We start from the raw sequence: 17,977 nt of genomic DNA on the forward strand, positions 1-17,977 counted from the left end.
GTTAAATGTCTTTGTCCTTGCTCCCTTAATAGACTGTATACCCCTCAAAGTAGGGACTGTATCTCATGCCAGTGCTTCCTGACATGATCACCTAGGGATCTTGTTAAGTCACATATTCTGATTCAGGAGGTCTGGGGTGGGGTCTGGGATTCTGCATGTCAAGCTCCCAGGAAAGGCCAGTGTTTCTAGTCTCAGGACAACACTTTGAATAACAAGAACTTAAATGCTATTAAATCTTCAGTAGCTGGCATGGAGATTTACCCACAGTAGGGGATGAATAAATATTGATGGTGAAGGGGTTCAATTGTTGGTTCTTTACAAACAGGTGTTAGAAGACAGATCTGCCAAGTCAAATTCAAGGCTCATGACCCAGATAAAGAAAGTTTGACCAAACAGAGCATTGCTTGAATTATAAAAAGCATTTTCTTAGTTATGTTCTAATGCCACTGTGAATAAAGTTATAGAAATATTGAACTTAGTTCCATCCATGTTGTCGCAAATGGCAAGATTTCATTTCTTTTGATGGCTGCATAGTATTCCATTGTGTATATATACCACATCTTCTTGATCCATTCATCTGTGGATGGACATCTAGGTTCTTTCCATAGTTTGGCTATTGTGGACATTGCTGCTATAAACATTCGGGTGCATGTGCCCCTTTGGATCACTACATTTGTATCTTTAGGGTAAATACCCAATAGTGCAATTGCTGGGTCATAGGGCGTATCATGCTTAGCGAAATAAGTCAAGCGGAGAAAGACAACTATCATATGATCTCCCTGATATGAGGAAGTGGTGATGCAACATGGAGGCTTAAGTGGGTAGGAGAAGAATAAATGAAACAAGATGGGATTGGGAGGGAGACAAACCATAAGTGACTCTTAATCTCACAAAACAAACTGAGGGTTGCTGGGGGGAGGGGGTTTGGGAGAAGGGGGTGGGATTATGGACATTGGGGAGGGTATGTGCTTTGGTGAGTGCTGTGAAGTGTGTAAACCTGGTGATTCACAGACCTGTACCCCTGGGGATAAAAATATATGTTTATAAAAAATAAAAAGTTAAAAAAAAAAAAAAAAGAAATATTGAACTTAGTGAAACTTTCAAAGTGGAGTACAGAGGAATATCTGAAATATATATGTACAATTACTATATTTCCCACCTGAAAGCATTTCAATCTTACAAGGCCAAATTACAAACAAACAAACAAACAAACAAAAACCAAACTGATGCTAGCTTCCAAATGTATGTTTGGAATAAGTTGGTAGAACATCTCTTCATCATTCCAGGAACAACTGACTTACGGTCTGACAGAAACCAGTAGTATATTCAATATATTAGAAACATGGTGTTTATGAGAAAAGATGCTACCAACCTGGGCAATGGATGCATAAGTGTTTATTGTACAATTCTTTTCACTTTTTAGTATGTTAAAGATTTGGGATTACAGTCTTGGGTAGGATGGAGTAAGTACACTGTCTCTCACCAAATGCAACCAAAATCTCCAGACAAAATTCATAGAGTAGCTATTTGAGGACTCTGAAAAGTAAATGATATCAGGTAGATTGGGAAGTAAACAATAACTCAGAATATAAACAAAGATTGTTTCCTGATTTGGTTTCTGTTTTTTTCCTTCCATACCTTGCACCTTGAACTCAATGCAGTATAAGTCACAGAAGTGTGCTCTGGGAACAGACAGAAAGAGCTCCAAGAGAAGCCCTCTCTTTCTAGTCTGAGGAGCAGAAGGGGGGCCCTACAGGACAGAGGAAAGTAGCAGAAATACTGTTTCTTTATTCTCCTCTGGCCCTGCCCCAGGCAAGCCTCATTCCCAAAGCTGGAACCCTGTGGTAGAAGAGGTAGCAACAGCACTAACTGGGCAAGCACCTAAGACTAACAGAGAAATCCTCTTGGACCAGAAGAGGGGGTGGAGTGGGGACCCATGCTGGTTATTTTCCTTCCTCAGTCCCAGAAGCAGACCTAATTATGGGAAGCAACACAGCAAGCTCAGAGAGCACACCTTTGACTTTCTAGTCAGAATGGCAGGAAAAGGGGGAAAGGGACCCTGGAGCTGGAGAATGTGGGGGTGAGGATGCTGGAGAGGTAGAAGCTTGAGAAGTAAGTATGTGGCCTCACCATGATCTGTACACAGACCAGACCCTACAGAGCATGACCAAGGCTTGGCATGCAGAACTACGGGGGCAGACTACTGCCCAGGTCTCAAACTAGGCCCTGGATAGTGCACCCATGGAGCAGGTCCAAAGAGCTCTGCAAAAGTGTTGAAAACTGAAGGGAAACTAGTGTCAAATGATGAAGAAACTGGTCATCCCTATGTAAGGAAAAAATGAACCTTGATCTCTTCCTCATACTTTATACTTAGTAACTCAAAATGGACAATAGATCTAAATGTAAACATACAACTCTAAACATTTTACAAGAAAAATAGGAGAAAATCTTCATGACAAGTTAGGCAAGTCATTCTTAGGTAAAATACATCACCCAGGTTCATTTTTTAAAATACTGCTAAGTTGGACTTCATCAAAATTAAAAACTTTTGTTCTGTGAAAAAGATATGTTACAGAGTGTGAGAAAATATTTGCAAATCACAGATCTAACTAAGGACCTGTATCCAGAATATGTAAAGAACTCTCAAAACTGAACATTAAGAAAACAAACAACCCTATTAAAAAATATTCAGAAGATTTGAATAGACACATCTCCAAAGAAAATATACAAATGGCAAGTAACACAAGAAAGATGCTTGTTATTATTATCCAGTAAAGAAATGCAAATTAAAATAGCAATGAAACACCAATACATATCCATTAGAAAAGAAAACCGGGAGGAGAAAAAATGAAAATCTGGTGCACCTGGGTGGCTCAAATGGTTAAACATCTGCCTTTGGCTCAGGTCATGATCCTAGGGTCCTGAGTTCGAGCCCCACATTGAGTTCTCTGTTTCGCGGGGAGTCTCTTCTCCTCCCTCTGCCTCTTCCCCAGCTTGTGCTCTGTCTCTCTCCCACTCAAATGAATAAATGAAATCTTAAGAAAAAATGAAAAAATGAAAGCTACAAGTGCTGATGAGGTTCTGGAAAAAATAGTTCTGCTACACTGCTGCTGAAAATGCAAGACCCAGCCAGGAAAGAAAATAGTTTCTTTTTTTCTTTCTTTCTTCTTTTTTTTTTTTTTTAAGATTTCATTTATTTATTTGACAGACAGAGATCACAAGTAGGAAGAGAGGCAAGCAGAGAGAGAGGAAGGGAAGCAGGCCCCCCGCCGAGCAGAGAGCCCCATGTGGCTGGGTCTGAGGATCATGACCTAAGCCGAAGGCAGAGGCTTTATTCCACTGAGCCACCCAGCTGCCCCAGAAAATAGTTTCTTACATACAGCTTACTCTACCGCCCAGATATCTTGCTGCTAGGACATTCTACTAGAGAAAGGAAAACTTACACCTACATAAAATTGGTACACAAATGTTGATAACATCTTTATTTGTTTTTTGTTGTTGTTTGTGAATAAAACTTATATTTAGGTTTAGCCAGCTGGGCTCGGTTTAGACGACCCCAGTTTTGTTGGCAACATCCAAAGCATCATAGTCAGGAGCCAAGTGAACATATGCCTTCTTCTCTCCATCAGGCCTGATCAGGGTGTGGACTTTGGCCACATCAATGTCATAGAGCCTCTTCCTAGCCTGTTTGATCTGGTGGTGGTTGTCCTTGACATTCACAATGAACACAGTGTGTTGCTCTCTTCTGTCTTCTTCGTGGCTGAATCAGTAGTTGGGGTGGCAGAGGAGCTGGATGATGGCATGGTGATCAAGCCTGTTTCTCTTGGGGGTACTCTTTTGAGGCTATTTGGGCTGCCTTTGGAGATGTAGTGTCGTGGGCCATCAGAAAGTAGGTGACGTGCAGGTCATCTTTTTTTTCTGACCATGAATGCCTTTCAGCACCACTTTCTTGGCCTTCAAAGTCTTTGCTTTGGCTTCACCTTTGGGAGGGCCAGGGGCTTCCTTCTTAGCCTTCAGCAGACATGTTCATGAAGGACATAGCAGCTTTATTTGTAATAGTAAAAAACAGGAAACAACTCTAATGTCCTTCAACAGGTGAAGACCTAAATAAATTTGTGGCACATCTATATATAGAAATACTATTCAGCAACAAAAAGGGAAGAATTACTGATACATACAATACGAATGAATCCAGGAGAGGTTTTTCTGAGTGAAAGAGGTAATTGTCAATATTTTATATGCTACATGACATCATTTATATGGCATTCTCAAAAATGCAAAAATATAAAGATGAAGAGGAGAGGGTTTGACTACAAAGAGGCGGTATGAGGAAATTTTCTGGGTGATGCAACTGTTCTGTATTTTGTTTACAGTGGTGACTACATGAATCTACACATGCCCTAAAATTCATAGAACTGTATACCAAAAAGAAAGAAAATTGTATTGTCCATTTAAAAATTAAAACAAAAAGTTACTGTATCAGGGTTTCAATGTCAAAATAAGAATAAACCCTTGGCAATCAGTTCTATTACCAAATCAACTTTTTCAGGCTAACTAGCATTGTAAAATAATCAAATAACAACTTCCAGACCCAAACAACATGTAAAGTACCATAACCATAATACAACTTACTATCCTCACAAAATTAGAGGGCCTTCTGTGCCAGTTTTCAGTAAAGGGTACTTCTTCATTCTGATTCTACTACATAACAATCAACTCGCCTACCAATCTCAGAGGAATAAAGTAGACAGAGAAGGATGTGTCCCACTTGTAAAACAAGGAAAAATGTTCATCATTATCATGTCTAGGCCATGTCTATACCAACAAAACCAATAAGATGACCAGCTAGTTTGATCTGACTTCATTCACTCATCTTCCAAAGATTTACTAAGCACATAGTAAAAACCCAGGCTCCGGGAGAATGAAAGTAAAGCAGTGCTGAGCTTTATCTTCCAATGAGTCAATCCAGACAGAATATAGAATAGCTGTGTGGAAACCTACTTACTGAACACTTTAAGAACAATGGCCCATTTGATTAAGAACCAGGAGCCATAGTCCTTAGGATTCTAAAAACCAAGCCCATCATCCTCCATTGCAGCTGGAGATGATGAATGATATATTGGGTATATCCACCCCAATTGGTTTTCTTGTGCCATAGTAAAGTAGTAAGTGAAGTTAGGAAAGTTAGGAAAAATAGGGAGAAAATCCTTAGGGTGGGTTTTCATATCAATGCAGACAAATAGTTAAGCTGCTTTGGGGCTAAAAGTTTGGTCTCTGGAACCAGGTAAACCAGGTTTAAATCCTACCTTTACCCCTTCTTAGATGTATCTTGGGCAAGATATTTAACTTCTGTGTCTTGGGCTCTTCATATGAAAACTGTGTATTTTTAGTAACCCTGTTCTCACAAGGTTGGGAGACAAGGTTGAGTATTAAAAATCAAAATCCTAGGACTGGTGCCTAGTACATAATATGTACTTAACAAGCTTTATTAGAGTTCACGCAGCAAAGTCAAGACTTAACATCCCTTAGGCCAGTTAGCTTCTGTCCTCCATGTCCCAAATTATACTATAGGCAACCATCTTATTCTTTTTTTTAATTAACATATAATGTAATTATGTATTATTTGTCCCAGGGGTACAGGTCTGTGAATCATCAGGCTTACACATTTCACAGCACTCACCAGGCTTACACATTTCACAGCACTCACCATAGCACATACCCTCCACAATGTCCATAAATGCATATTACTGACCGTAAGGTCAATATGAGAAAATGAGCAAAAGCCTAAGTCCTACAGGTAGCGGGTAAACAATTCAGTTACCAATACACCTTAAAGAGATCTTTCCAAAGTGAAAGCCGAATTTTGAAATATTGGGTGGGTATGTGAAGAAAAGATAACTGAAGTAACCAGATTTCCTCCATACACTGGTTATGCTCCAGTCCATTCTACCAAATGAAAATGAACTTACCTTATCAGCAATATCCACTCTTGCCTTATGATTGAGCAAGAAATCCACTGCAGATATATGATTTGCCCCCACTGCAAAATGCAGGGCTGTGCGGTTCATCTGAGGAAACATAATTTGTGTTTTCCATCATCTAATTGTTATTCAGCTTCTTTATGATTCCTATGTCTTAAATTTTCTATCATATGTTTATATGTGCATGGCATAGCCTATGATTGATTGTAACAGTGTAAGGATTTTAATTAAAAAGTAAAAGTTGGGGCACTTGGGTGGCTGACTGGGTTAAGCCTCTGCCTTCGGCTAAGGTCATGGGTTCTGGGATCTCAGGGTTCTGGGATCAAGTCCCACATCGGGCTCTCTGCTCATCGGGGAGTCTGCTTCCCCTTCTCTCTCTGCCTGCCTCTCTGCCTACTTATGGTCTCTCCCTCTGTCAAGTAAATAAATAAAATCTTAAAAAAAAAAAAAAAGTAAAAGTTGCAGGGATATCTGGATGGCTCAGTCAGTTAAGTGTCTGCCTTCAGCTCAGGTCGTGTTCTCAGGGTCCTGGGATCAAGCTCTGCATTAGGCTCTGTGCTTAGCAGGGAGTCCGCTTATCCCTCTCCTCTCCCTCTACCCCTTTTCCGACATATGCTTTCCCTCTCTTACTCAAATAAATAAAACCTTTAAAAAATAAGTAAATAAAATTAAAATTAAAAGTAAAAGTTGTATTTTCTCCCATATGCAATCACAAAGAACAGTAATTTTTTCTGCTTAGAATATATTGGTAATGTAAAATAAAAATTTTCCTAGATGTTCAACCCATATATGGTCTTTCTTCTATAATTTTTTTGTACTGTTTATTTCACTTAAACAAATAAACTGCTTCAAAATGAAAGAAAGAAGGAAGAGAAGAAAAAAAGAAAAGAACAGGACAATGTAGACACAGAAAAAGAAAGTTCTGACTGTCTGTTGCTTCAAAGGAAAGCCAATAAGGTGCTCCTGGGATGTCCAGAGACAGTTTACTGTGTTTCAGACAAGAGATGTTTTGCTTGTAAGTAAAATACAAGTCGTATTTCCCATATTCTAGACACTGGTTTTACTTCCAAACAAGGTACCTGCACATGGATTTCCTCCTTTATTTCAAACAAATAATGTACTGCAAAATTTAAATATCTGATATCCTTGGTAGCTAAACTGATGGTAAACTGATGTTTGACAAAACATAAGTTATCCTGATAGTGTCTGCAATTTAAAGCTGTGTTCTGGTATGTCAAGCCAAAACAGCATCCAAGAGAATTCAATAAAACCATTTATATATATTTTTTCATCTCTATCATAACAGATTTTAAGGAACTCTGCAACTAACCACGTAAACAATTTGCTGTAAATGGGACCAAAACAGATATTGTTAGAAAGTATAATACATTTCATTGAGAGCTGATGATAACTTGCCACAGTGACCATAAATTAAAATGCCTCAAATGTGCCCTAAATGATACTTCATTTAGTATTAAATCCCTTTCAATACTTTAATATAAAAATACAGTTTAAAATATCAGAAAGTCTTGGGGCACCTGGGTGTCTCAGTTTGTTAAGTGTCTGCCTTCGGCCAGGTCATGATCTCAGGGTCCTCAGAGGAGCCCCACATTGAGCTCTCTGCTCAGTGTGGGGGTCTACTTCTCCCTCTCATTCTCCCTCTGTGCTCACTCTCTTGCAAATAAATAAATAAAATACTTTTAAAGATAAAAAAAATCAGGAAGTCTTATGTGAAAAAAATTTAAATTATTGTAAAAGTACATTAGAGAATCTGTTTCCCGCTACTTGGGAAAATGATTATTGCTTTACTTATTCAATAGTTTATCTAGATATTACTTTCAAAGATGCCTGCTTACTTCTTTGTTTTTATTCCCTTCTTTCCTGATTTTTTTCCTTTTGGTTTTGTTGTTGTTGTTTTTGTTTGGTTCCTAAAATTGTTATGCTGCAAAATTTTGCTATTTCTCTACTCTTTCTAGGATACCTAAGGACAATGAATGTTAAATGAAACAGTAACACATCAGACATACACATGCATACAATATACACATAGACACATAAATTTCCATATATGCAAACATATATCTCTCACATATACACAGCACAACCGGTAAACATCCTTCCACTGCATCTGGTGCATGACTTCAATTCATATGACCTCACTATCTGGGACAGATCTATATGTTGTGGAATGAAAAGTCTACTCTCTAGGGAGCCCTCTTTAAAGCCAGAGTCAAAAAGCTGAACTGATGGCAATTAAAGTTTCTTACTTTTTTGGATCTTACAAAACCATTTAAGCATGAGAACATATTGCTAGAGCCCTCCCCAGTGCCTGGGAAGGGGTCTGTACAAGTCAGAACACTGAACTTCATTTAGCATTAAATCCACCTCTATTTTCCCGTTTTTGATCCACTGCACAGATTGTCCTAAGCAATTAACACAGCCTCAAATCTGTTCACTTTGATAAACCTTGCCCTGAAAAGCTATCAGGAAATCTCTACAAAACTAAGCAGTAGGAAATTTGTATTTCTAGCAGTGGACTTCTCTCCTAAACCCAGACACATAAAGAACAATACAGTCAAGAGCCAGGTTTTAGAAAAGGCCCTAGTGCCTGACATGCAAAGGTACCATATTTCCAAAGTGGTAAAATACAAACCCATGCTCCTTTGGATGTTAAACTTGGTGGGCCGAACAACAAAGGACATCCCTGGAGAGAAAGCAGTGATGAAACTGTGAAGCAAAAGATGTTCTGCCTTTCCAGAATGTATGAGGCCAATGATCCACAGGCTGCAATCCAGGATCAAGTCCAGGCCCATAACCTTGACCACTGGCTTTACTGCCCACCCACAGTCTTTGCAAAGATGCACACAGTGACTGTGTATTTTCCCTCTGATAAGATAAATTAAAACACCCAGAACTATTCCTCCTCTTAATTCCACCTTGAGTATACACATTCTGGAATTACCAACAATAGAGCTCTCCTTCACCCCATTCAGCACAATCATTTTAATTTTTATTACTATTTCAGTTGCACTGTGTAAATCCAAACCACCCTTAGGGTACTCACTTGTCATATCTGTGACTTCTACTCACATTGTTCACAGCATTAATGTTAACCTTCTTTTCAAACAGCTTCTCCATAAGATCCAAATTATTGCTTTTTGCAGCATTCTGAAAGTTTCTCTCGTTTGGCAGTACTGAAAGAAAGAAAGCAAGCGTGACTGAAGGAATTTAAGGGGGATGAAGAAAAAAAAAAGCCAACCTCACATGACAAACCTGGTAACTTTAAAAACTTGACACAACAGCCTTGAGCCTTTCACATTCTGCCAATCTGGACATAGGAACTCTGCATTAATATTCTACAGAGCTGTATTATCAAGATTCCACTCTGTGCTCGCAGTGCAAATGTTTTCACACCCTTAAAAATATTCCTGGTCCCAAACAAAACATCATTTCCAAGGACCACCCTGAAGTCAGCAATGTAGCATCTGCCTCGAGGAAGTTGGAGGGTGGCCGTGGACTTTATGGTTTTTTGTTTCATTTTGTTTTTTAATAAATGTCTGTATAAGATTAGATAGGCAGAAGCCCAGATACGACATACAAGTTTACAGACATAAAACTGCTGTCTGCAGAACCCACTGAAGATGCCGGCCAGCAGAAATAAATCATTAAAATGTAGCACATCATACAAACATACACAAAGACTGAAAGGGATGAACATGTTTTATTTTCATTTATATAAAAAGAGGTAAAAGTAGATTCATACCTACTATAAACATTACATATTTCACACATGCACACTTTCGGGTGGCAGGTTTTATTAACTAGCCTAGAAAAGATTTCAGGATTTATTTCATTTTTTTAATATGCAGGGGAACTGGGGGGATTTGGAGGGCAACCCCAATATTGGGGGATAAAGTCAGAATTGGAATGATCTGAAATCAGCAAAGACCATCTCTAAAAAGAAAGCCACCTAAGAGAGGTTTTGTGGATGTGTTGCCAAGTAGTTTCCCAATAATAATAATAATAGTAACAACAACAACAATAACAAAAATCTGTTGAAGACTGTAGAATATGAACAAGTCTAATCAAAGACCAAGAGGATCTTCATGGGAGAAATATACATTCATTCTTTCCATCACATGGATCCCCCTCTTGCCTTCCACCCTTCTTATGACTTCTAAATGACTTCACTTCCACTCTAAATGACTTCGACATCCACACAGATGACAAATCCCTGGTCTCCTAGTTCTCTGACTCCTTCATGGAGAACAATTTATGTCCCACCTGATCTCAGCCACCCGATTTCAGGGACCTACTCTTGACATGGCCATCAAAAACTACATGACCTCTGATATCTTTAAGAAACCCACCATCTGGGCGCCTGGGTGGCTCAGTGGGTTAAGCCACTGCCTTCAGCTCAGGTCATGATCTCAGGGTCCTGGGATTGAGTCCCGCATCGGGTTCTCTGCTCAGCAGAGAGCCTGCTTCCCCCTCTCTCTCTGCCTGTCTCTCTGCCTCCTTGTGATCTCCGCCTGTCAGATAAATAAATAAATAAATAAATAAATAAATAAATCTTTAAAAAAAAAAAAAGAATCCCACCATCTGACCACCACCTCACCCATCCAACTCACCTGCTCTAGTTCTCACAGTCCTGAAATTTTGCAACCTCATCAAGTCCTCCAATCTACTGTTCTTACCAGCTTTTCCTGTTATTTATCCTTTATTCCTTTACTCCACCCCTTGCCCAGGTTAGATCCTATAGTCCACCTCTGAAATTGCTTTTATACAAACACCTTTACCTCCCTTGCCTCTTCTTTCCTCATCAGAACAGCTGGCAGAATCTTAATTCCAAGACTAAGCCCAACTTCTCTTCGTCCATTTCTGCACCTGAACAGCCGAAGAGTACTAGAGAGAAACACACAACCGTGCTGTGGGAGACTCAGATAATACTCATCCATATCTGCCCCCTCCATCTGAATGCCTGGATACCTACACATCCCAGTCAGGGTTCAGTTAAGGTGAGGTCCATCCCCTGGACTGAAAGCAGAAGTGGTTGTATGTTCCTTGGGGCAGAGTTGGTGAAAAGCTCCTGCGTCATCTTCCAGGTGCTTTCTTCCCATTTTTATCAACCCTGGAAGCCATGTGTTTAAATGTTGCAGTGTTGTAGCTTTGTTGTAATCCCTCAAATTTTACATGTGGAAGCTCTAACCCCCAGTATTCAAAATGTGACTATATTTGGTGATAGGGTCTTACAAGAGGTAATTAAAATGAGGTCATTAGGGTGGGTTCTAATCAAATGTGACTGGTGTCCTTAGAGGAAATTTGGATACAGATATGACATAGGAAAGACCAAGTGGAGACACTGGGAGGAGACGGTCATCTACAAGCCAAGGAAAGAGGCCTCTGGGGAAACTAATTCCACTGACACCTTAATCTAGGATTTCTACACTCAAAATCAGAGACAAATTTTTGCTGTTTAAGCCATCCAGATTACTTTGTTATAGTTATCCCTAGCAAACTAATACATGGGGTCACTTGATAGCAATACCTCAATTAGCAGTACCTCAATTAGCTTGGTACTGGGAGACAATTCTCCATGGGTCTTGTGGATTTCTGTACATCTTTTTTTTTTTTTAAGATTTTATTTATTTATTTGACAGAGAAAGAGAACGTGCAAGCAGGGGGACCAGCAGGCAGAGGGAGAGGTGGACTCCTCACTGAGTAGGGAGCCCAATGGACCCTGGGATCATGACCTGAGCTGAAGGTAGACTCTTAACGGACTGAGCTACCCAGGTGCTTCTGTACATCTTATAAGCAGAAGGACTGATTGCTTTTGTTGTAGATCCTCTTTTCCAGGATGTTTGCACAGAAAAGAGAGATAATGTCCTCCTTTGAAGCGAGGGGCTAGTTTGCTTATGGCTTGCCTTAAAAGACAGAGAGAATAAGGCATCCTTCTGGCCCATGAGAAAAGGTTTGGGTTCCCTAAGTTCAGGATTCATCCATAACACAACCCACAGCTTATGCAGGTGTCACTTGGTGCACTTAGCATCTACCTGCGGAACAGGGGCTTGGACAGCTGACACAAATGTTGACACCCTGGCTACTGCTCCTACTGAGAGTACTAAAGTCCTCTGTGGCTGATCCAGAAGTGTCTTCTGCTAGTGTCTGTGATACCATGGTAGGCTAACCTGTTAGCTTGCAAGTAAAGTAAATGGCCTCTTTAAACTTTTTTTTAAAAAGATTTTATTTATTTGAGAGAGACAGAGAGAACAAGCTGGGGGGGGGGCGGGTGGAGAGCAAAGGGAGAGGGAGAAGCAGGTTCCCCAAGGTGTGGGGCTTGATCCCAGGACCCTGGAATTAGGACCTGAGCCAAAAGCAAACACTTAACTGACTGAGCCACCCAGGTGCCCTGACCTCCTAACACTTTTTGACACACAGGTTCCTGAGAAGCTAGGTAGAGCAGAGACCTGCTGTCAGACATGCTGTCTAAGCCAGAAGGAGATATTGATTATACTTAGTCACTCAGATTAAGGGGTTATTTGCTGTTGTAGGAAAAGGGAGTCTATCCTGACTACAGAGACTAAACATACTACACGTAATTAACATACTGTTAAGTTCTTTTTTTTTTAAGGTTTTATTTATTTACTGGACAGACAGAGATCACACGTAAGCAGAGGGGCAGGCAGAGGGAGAGGGGGAAGCAGGTTCCCTGCTGAGCTGAGAGCCCGATTTGGGGCTCGATCCCAGGACCCTGAGATCACGACCCGAGCTGAAGGCAAAGATTTAACCCACTGAGCCACCCAGGCGCCCCTTAAATTCTTTTTTAAAATAATGATTTATTTGGGGTGTCTGGATGGCTCAGTGGGTTAAGCCTCTGCCTTTGACTCAGGTCATGATCTCAGGGTCCTGGAATCAAGCCCCACATTGGGTTCTCTGCTCAATGGGGAGCCTGCTTCCTCCTCTCTCTTTCTGCCTGTCTGCCTGCCGGTGATCACTCTCTCTGTCAAATAAATAAATAAAATCTTATTTATTTATTTCAGAGAGAAAGAGAGCCCACACATGTGTGCATAAGCAGGTGGAGGGGCAGGGAGAGAGGGAGAGAGAGAATCTCAAGCAGACTCCCCACTGAGCATACAACCTGATGCAGGGCTACATCCTATGACCCTGAGATCACAGCCTGAGCCAAAATCAAGAGTTGGACACTTAACCAACTGAGCCACTCAGGTGGCCCCATATTCCTCATACTCCTAAATTCTTACCTACTAATCTCAAGTACAATCTCATCACAGCAATCCTACTTCAATTCCCTAGCCTTCTGTTCTTCAATTCCATGACTTTTCCTTTCCTTTCAAATACCCTAATCTATTAATGTGCCTAATTTAGTATCCATGATCAGCAATATCCAAATCTCAACTGATAATATTGCATACAGAAAACATAAGCAATCTGATAGTAATTCCCTTATTTTCCCATTACTAAGTTTATCAACCTACCTACATACTTTGATACCCACACTCTCTGCTTTTACTATTATTATAGTCAATGAAGCATCCCCGTGCCTACCAAGGTTAACCACCCCACTGGGGCAATGGATCGCACCCTTCTTATCTTTTCAATTATTTCATGTATCAATCCCCTAGAAATTATCCCATTCTCCTCTGCATCATTTATACTCCCTCCAGGGACCATGCCCTTCAGCATATACAGAGACACTATAATATGCCAGTGGAAAAAACCTCTCTTAACTTCACATCCTTTCCAAATGCCCTTCCATTTCTCAATCTACCCTTCCCTCAAAATTCTTAAAAGTGTTCTATGATTTCAGTCTCTCTTTCCTCACTTCACAGCTTCCTGTCATCTCCATACTAATAAGACCTCATTCCCACCACTTCACTAAATCAGCACTTACAGGATCACTCCATCTTCATTAAAAAAACCCAGTCATCGCTTCTCTTTGGGCACCTTAAACTCTTGGCAGATCTGACAGAGGGCCATACTCTCCTTGTAACATTCTTCTTCAGGCTTCTGATAGACTACCTGCTATCTTCCAGATTCTTTTACTGGCTCTTCCTTTTCTACTTGTTCTCTAAGTGTTGGAGCACTCAGGGGTTTTTATGAAGTTAACAACGTGACAGAGTAGGTACTATCATCCCATCTTACAGATGAGGAAAATGAGACCTAGAAAAGCTAACCTCCTTACTCATGTCTTAAAGACAATAAATAATAGAACTATCCCACGTAGCCTGAATCCAAACCCAAGCTTTCCAACCCCGCAAGTGTCCAGGGTGTCAGCATGAGAGTGTAGACTGCCCACTGTCAGATGTTTTAGCTAATGCATTCTGTCAGTTAGACTGGGTTTCTTTCAATTCTTTCTTCATTCCCACAGAGCCCTGACTCTCTTTTCCCCTCTGTATTAATCCAATGGGAGTGTAGTTCTAGTTCCTGGTCTTTTCCCTCCTGGCTATGTCCCAGGGTAAATCAAGTCCCTGTGGTGTCCTGAAATAGAACATATGGATTCTATTCCATCCCTGAAGTCAAATATCTTCTCCCTTTTCTACCACATCTATAAGAAAAAGTAATTTTGAAGGGGCTCCTAAGACCACTGAGAAGCACCATACAAGATTCTTAATCTACAAAGTCAATGGTTCTTAGCTCTGGCTTCACAATAAAATCAACTGGATCCCTTAAAAAAAAAAAAAAAAGAAAAAGAAAAAGAAATCTAAGTGAAGTTCTTCAACCCAAGCCAACTGCATCACAATCACTAGGCTTCAAAATGTTTGCAGACTTGCCCACAATTTACTGAGTTACCTTGTAACAATTCTGAATCTTTACATTCTGATGTAAAATGGAGATTATAAAACTACCTTTGGCAGTGTGGAGAAGCCAGTTTGTACAGACTAATAAGAACTGACTATATATCTTCCCAACTCTGTGTCCAATGACATTATATTGTAGCTTTAAATCAGTTGTGGTGAAAGTATTACACAAAGAAAACTGGAAAATACTACAAATCAGAACTTCCCCCCACCCACCCTGCCCCAGAGAGCTGGTAATCAAACATTTACTAACATACTACTACCTACCTTCTAGCTAGTAAGTGACAGAGTTGAAAATATGATCTAGACAAATCACAAAGGTATCAATTTTCAGCTTGACTAAATAGTATTTAGAGAACTTTACTATATATGTCTTTTGTTTTTTTCAAAATGTTTAAGATCAAAGAAAGGTTAAATGTTCAGCCCAAAACAACAGGTTACACAGAGTTGTATCATTCACTTAAACTTTTAGGGGTCAAAAACTCCAATGCCTTCAGGAGCTGGGCAAGTATAAACAAAGAGGGCCAGAACAGAAGACCATGCTAAGGTAGAAAAACAAGGCCCACCTCCCTCTGTCATTTCATTCAGGTCTCTGCTCAACTGGTACCGCTTCTGAAAAATTGTATCTGACCACCCAATCCCCTTTCTCCTGTCATTCTCTGCCCTGTGCCCTCCTTCATTTTTCTCCTTCATATCCTTTGTTATTACTTGACATTCTAATACATATATGTTTACCTACTCACTATCTGTTTCCTTCACCAGAATACACTATCCATAAGGAAGCTGAAATAAGTCCAGGGCCTAGTGTTAGTAGGTGTTCAATAAATATTTGTTAGATGGATGGATGGAAGGGTTGGGAAGCCACTATCCACCTCTAGAACAATCCTGCCAGGAGAGAAAATATTATGTCCAGTATTATAAAAACTTCCAACATAAACACACAAATACACACACACACACACACACACATACACACACACAAATCATGTATCAAAGAGGAAAACCCAAGAGAAATTAGAAAATAATCTGAACTAAACTATTTATAAAAATAAATCAAAATGTGTGGGATGCAGCTAAAGTAGAGCTAAAACAGGAATTCATAGCATTAAATTATTAGAAAAGAAAGTCTCAAGTCAGTAATCTAAGCTCCTACCTTAAGAAAATAAAAACCTGGGGCACCTGGGTGGCTCAGTCAGTTAAATGGCTGACTCTTGATTTTGGCTCAGGTCATGACATCGGATTACTGGGATTGAGCCCTGTGCTGGGCTCTGTGCTCAGCAGAGTTTCTGCTTGAGATTCTCCTCTCTCTTTCTGCCCCCATACCCTGCCCACATGCATTCACTCTCTCTCTAAAATAAATAAAGAAATCTTAAAAAAAAAAAAAAGAAAGAAAGAAAGTAAAAACCTAAATCAAGCAGAGAGAAGACAAATAGCAAAAGTAAAGGCAGTAATCAATGACATTGAAGAGATAAACAATAGAAAAAAAATCAATGAGAACAAAAGCTGGTTCTTTGAACGTATCAATAAAATCAGTAAACTTCTGGTAATACTGACAAGATAAAAAGAGAGAGAAAGAAGGCACAAATTACCAATATAAGGAATAACAGGGAACATAGCACCACAGTCCACACAGACATTAAAAGGATAACAAGGGCATATTATGAACAACTCCATGCACATAAGCTCAACAACTTTGATGAAATAATTTCTTGAAAACCACAAACTATTCAAATATATTCGAGATTACATAGATAACATAATAATACCAAAACTATTAAAGGAATGTAATTTGTAATTTAAAATAATCTAAAAAGAAATCTTCATGCTCCTAAAAAGCATTCAGATGTGCAAGAAACCAAACTGTCTCTTGTCCAGTGGCAAGCAATTTGATTATCTCCATATAAAATCCAAAACAGGGGCACCTGGGTGGCTCAGTGGGTTAAAGCCTCTGTCTTCAGCTCAGGTCACGTTCCCAGGGTCCTGGGATTGAGCCCCACATTGGGCTCTCTGCTCAGCAGGGAACCTGCTTCCTCCTCTCTCTCTTTGCCTGCCTCTCCATCTACTTGTGATCTCTGTCTGTTAAATAAATAAATAAATAAATAAATAAAATCCAAAGCAATGTACAAAGCAGCTCTGGAACTAATAAATGAGGTTAGCAAGGTTGTAGGTTATGAAGTCAACACATAAAAATCAATCCTATCTCTATATACTGGTATCAACAAGTGGAAACCAAAATTTTGGCGGAAACATGATATCCAAATAAAAACATCTGAACCCTAACGTAAATTTCACACCTTATATGAAATGAACTCAAAACAGATCACAGAGGTTAAGTGTAAACCATAAACCTACAAAACTTTTAGAAGAAAACACAGAAGGAAAACTTCCTAAGCTGGGGTTGGGCTATGTAGCCTCCACAGCAATTATCACTGCCTTCCAAGATCTACCTCACTGATTTGCTGGTTTGTTCTACCGTCCTTCGACCCTCCACCCAAACCAGAACGTGGACTGTCCTGCTCCCTCCGCATATTCACATCTAAAATAATGTCTGGTAAACCCTAAACTCCTGAGACTACTTCTAGATGAATGAACGGACGGATGGAGGAACTAACTGAACACGGTTCAGGAACGGGTGCTCTGTCAAGAGCCCTGAAATCATTCTCAACTTTCGAAGACTCTTCAACGATGTGCCTCAGTTTAAGCTATAATATGTTTATTCTCCAAGAGGCCCAGAAGACTCACCCCAGGCTTTAAAAACCTACGCACAGGGGCGCCTGGGTGGCTCAGTGGGTTAAAGCCTCTGCCTTCGGCTCAGGTCATGATCCCAGGGTCCTGGGATTGAGCCCCGTATCGGGCTCTCTGCTCAGCAGGGAGCCTGCTTCCTCCTCTCTCTCTCTGCCTGCCTCTCTGCCTACTTGTGATCTCTGTCTGTCAAATAAATAAATAAAATCTAAAAAAAAAAAAACAAAAAAAAAACCTACGCACAGAAAGATTAATTGGTTTCAAGTCACACAACAAGTCACCGCGTGAGTCAGGATACAGGAGACAACACCACAGGAAACTCCTTTCCTTATTTGCAATGGGGCTTAATCATTTCTTCAAACACCCGCTTCCTTACACTGAAAGAGTAGCTTTTTCCTGCCAACCACAGGATAGGTTTCACCTGAAATCAAACAGCCG

The 17,977-nt window shown here is 40.1% G+C and overlaps 1 protein-coding gene across 2 annotated transcripts in view; it reads right to left on the bottom strand.

The window, feature by feature from the left end:
- The window catches only part of ANKDD1B (ankyrin repeat and death domain containing 1B), a 61,899-nt gene that overhangs the window by 43,481 nt on the left and 441 nt on the right, over positions 1-17,977 (bottom strand). For both annotated transcript variants that reach the window (XM_082724936.1, XM_082724935.1), the window contains exons 2-3: positions 9,072-9,175; positions 5,970-6,068 (exon numbers count right to left, since the gene is read on the bottom strand). In XM_082724936.1, the coding sequence (XP_082581062.1) occupies positions 5,970-6,068; positions 9,072-9,175 (203 nt within the window). The remainder of the gene's footprint in view (positions 1-5,969; positions 6,069-9,071; positions 9,176-17,977) is intronic.

The sequence above is a fragment of the Mustela nivalis genome (assembly GCF_964662115.1).
Source record: "Mustela nivalis genome assembly, chromosome: 3".
Lineage (NCBI taxonomy): Eukaryota > Metazoa > Chordata > Mammalia > Carnivora > Mustelidae > Mustela > Mustela nivalis.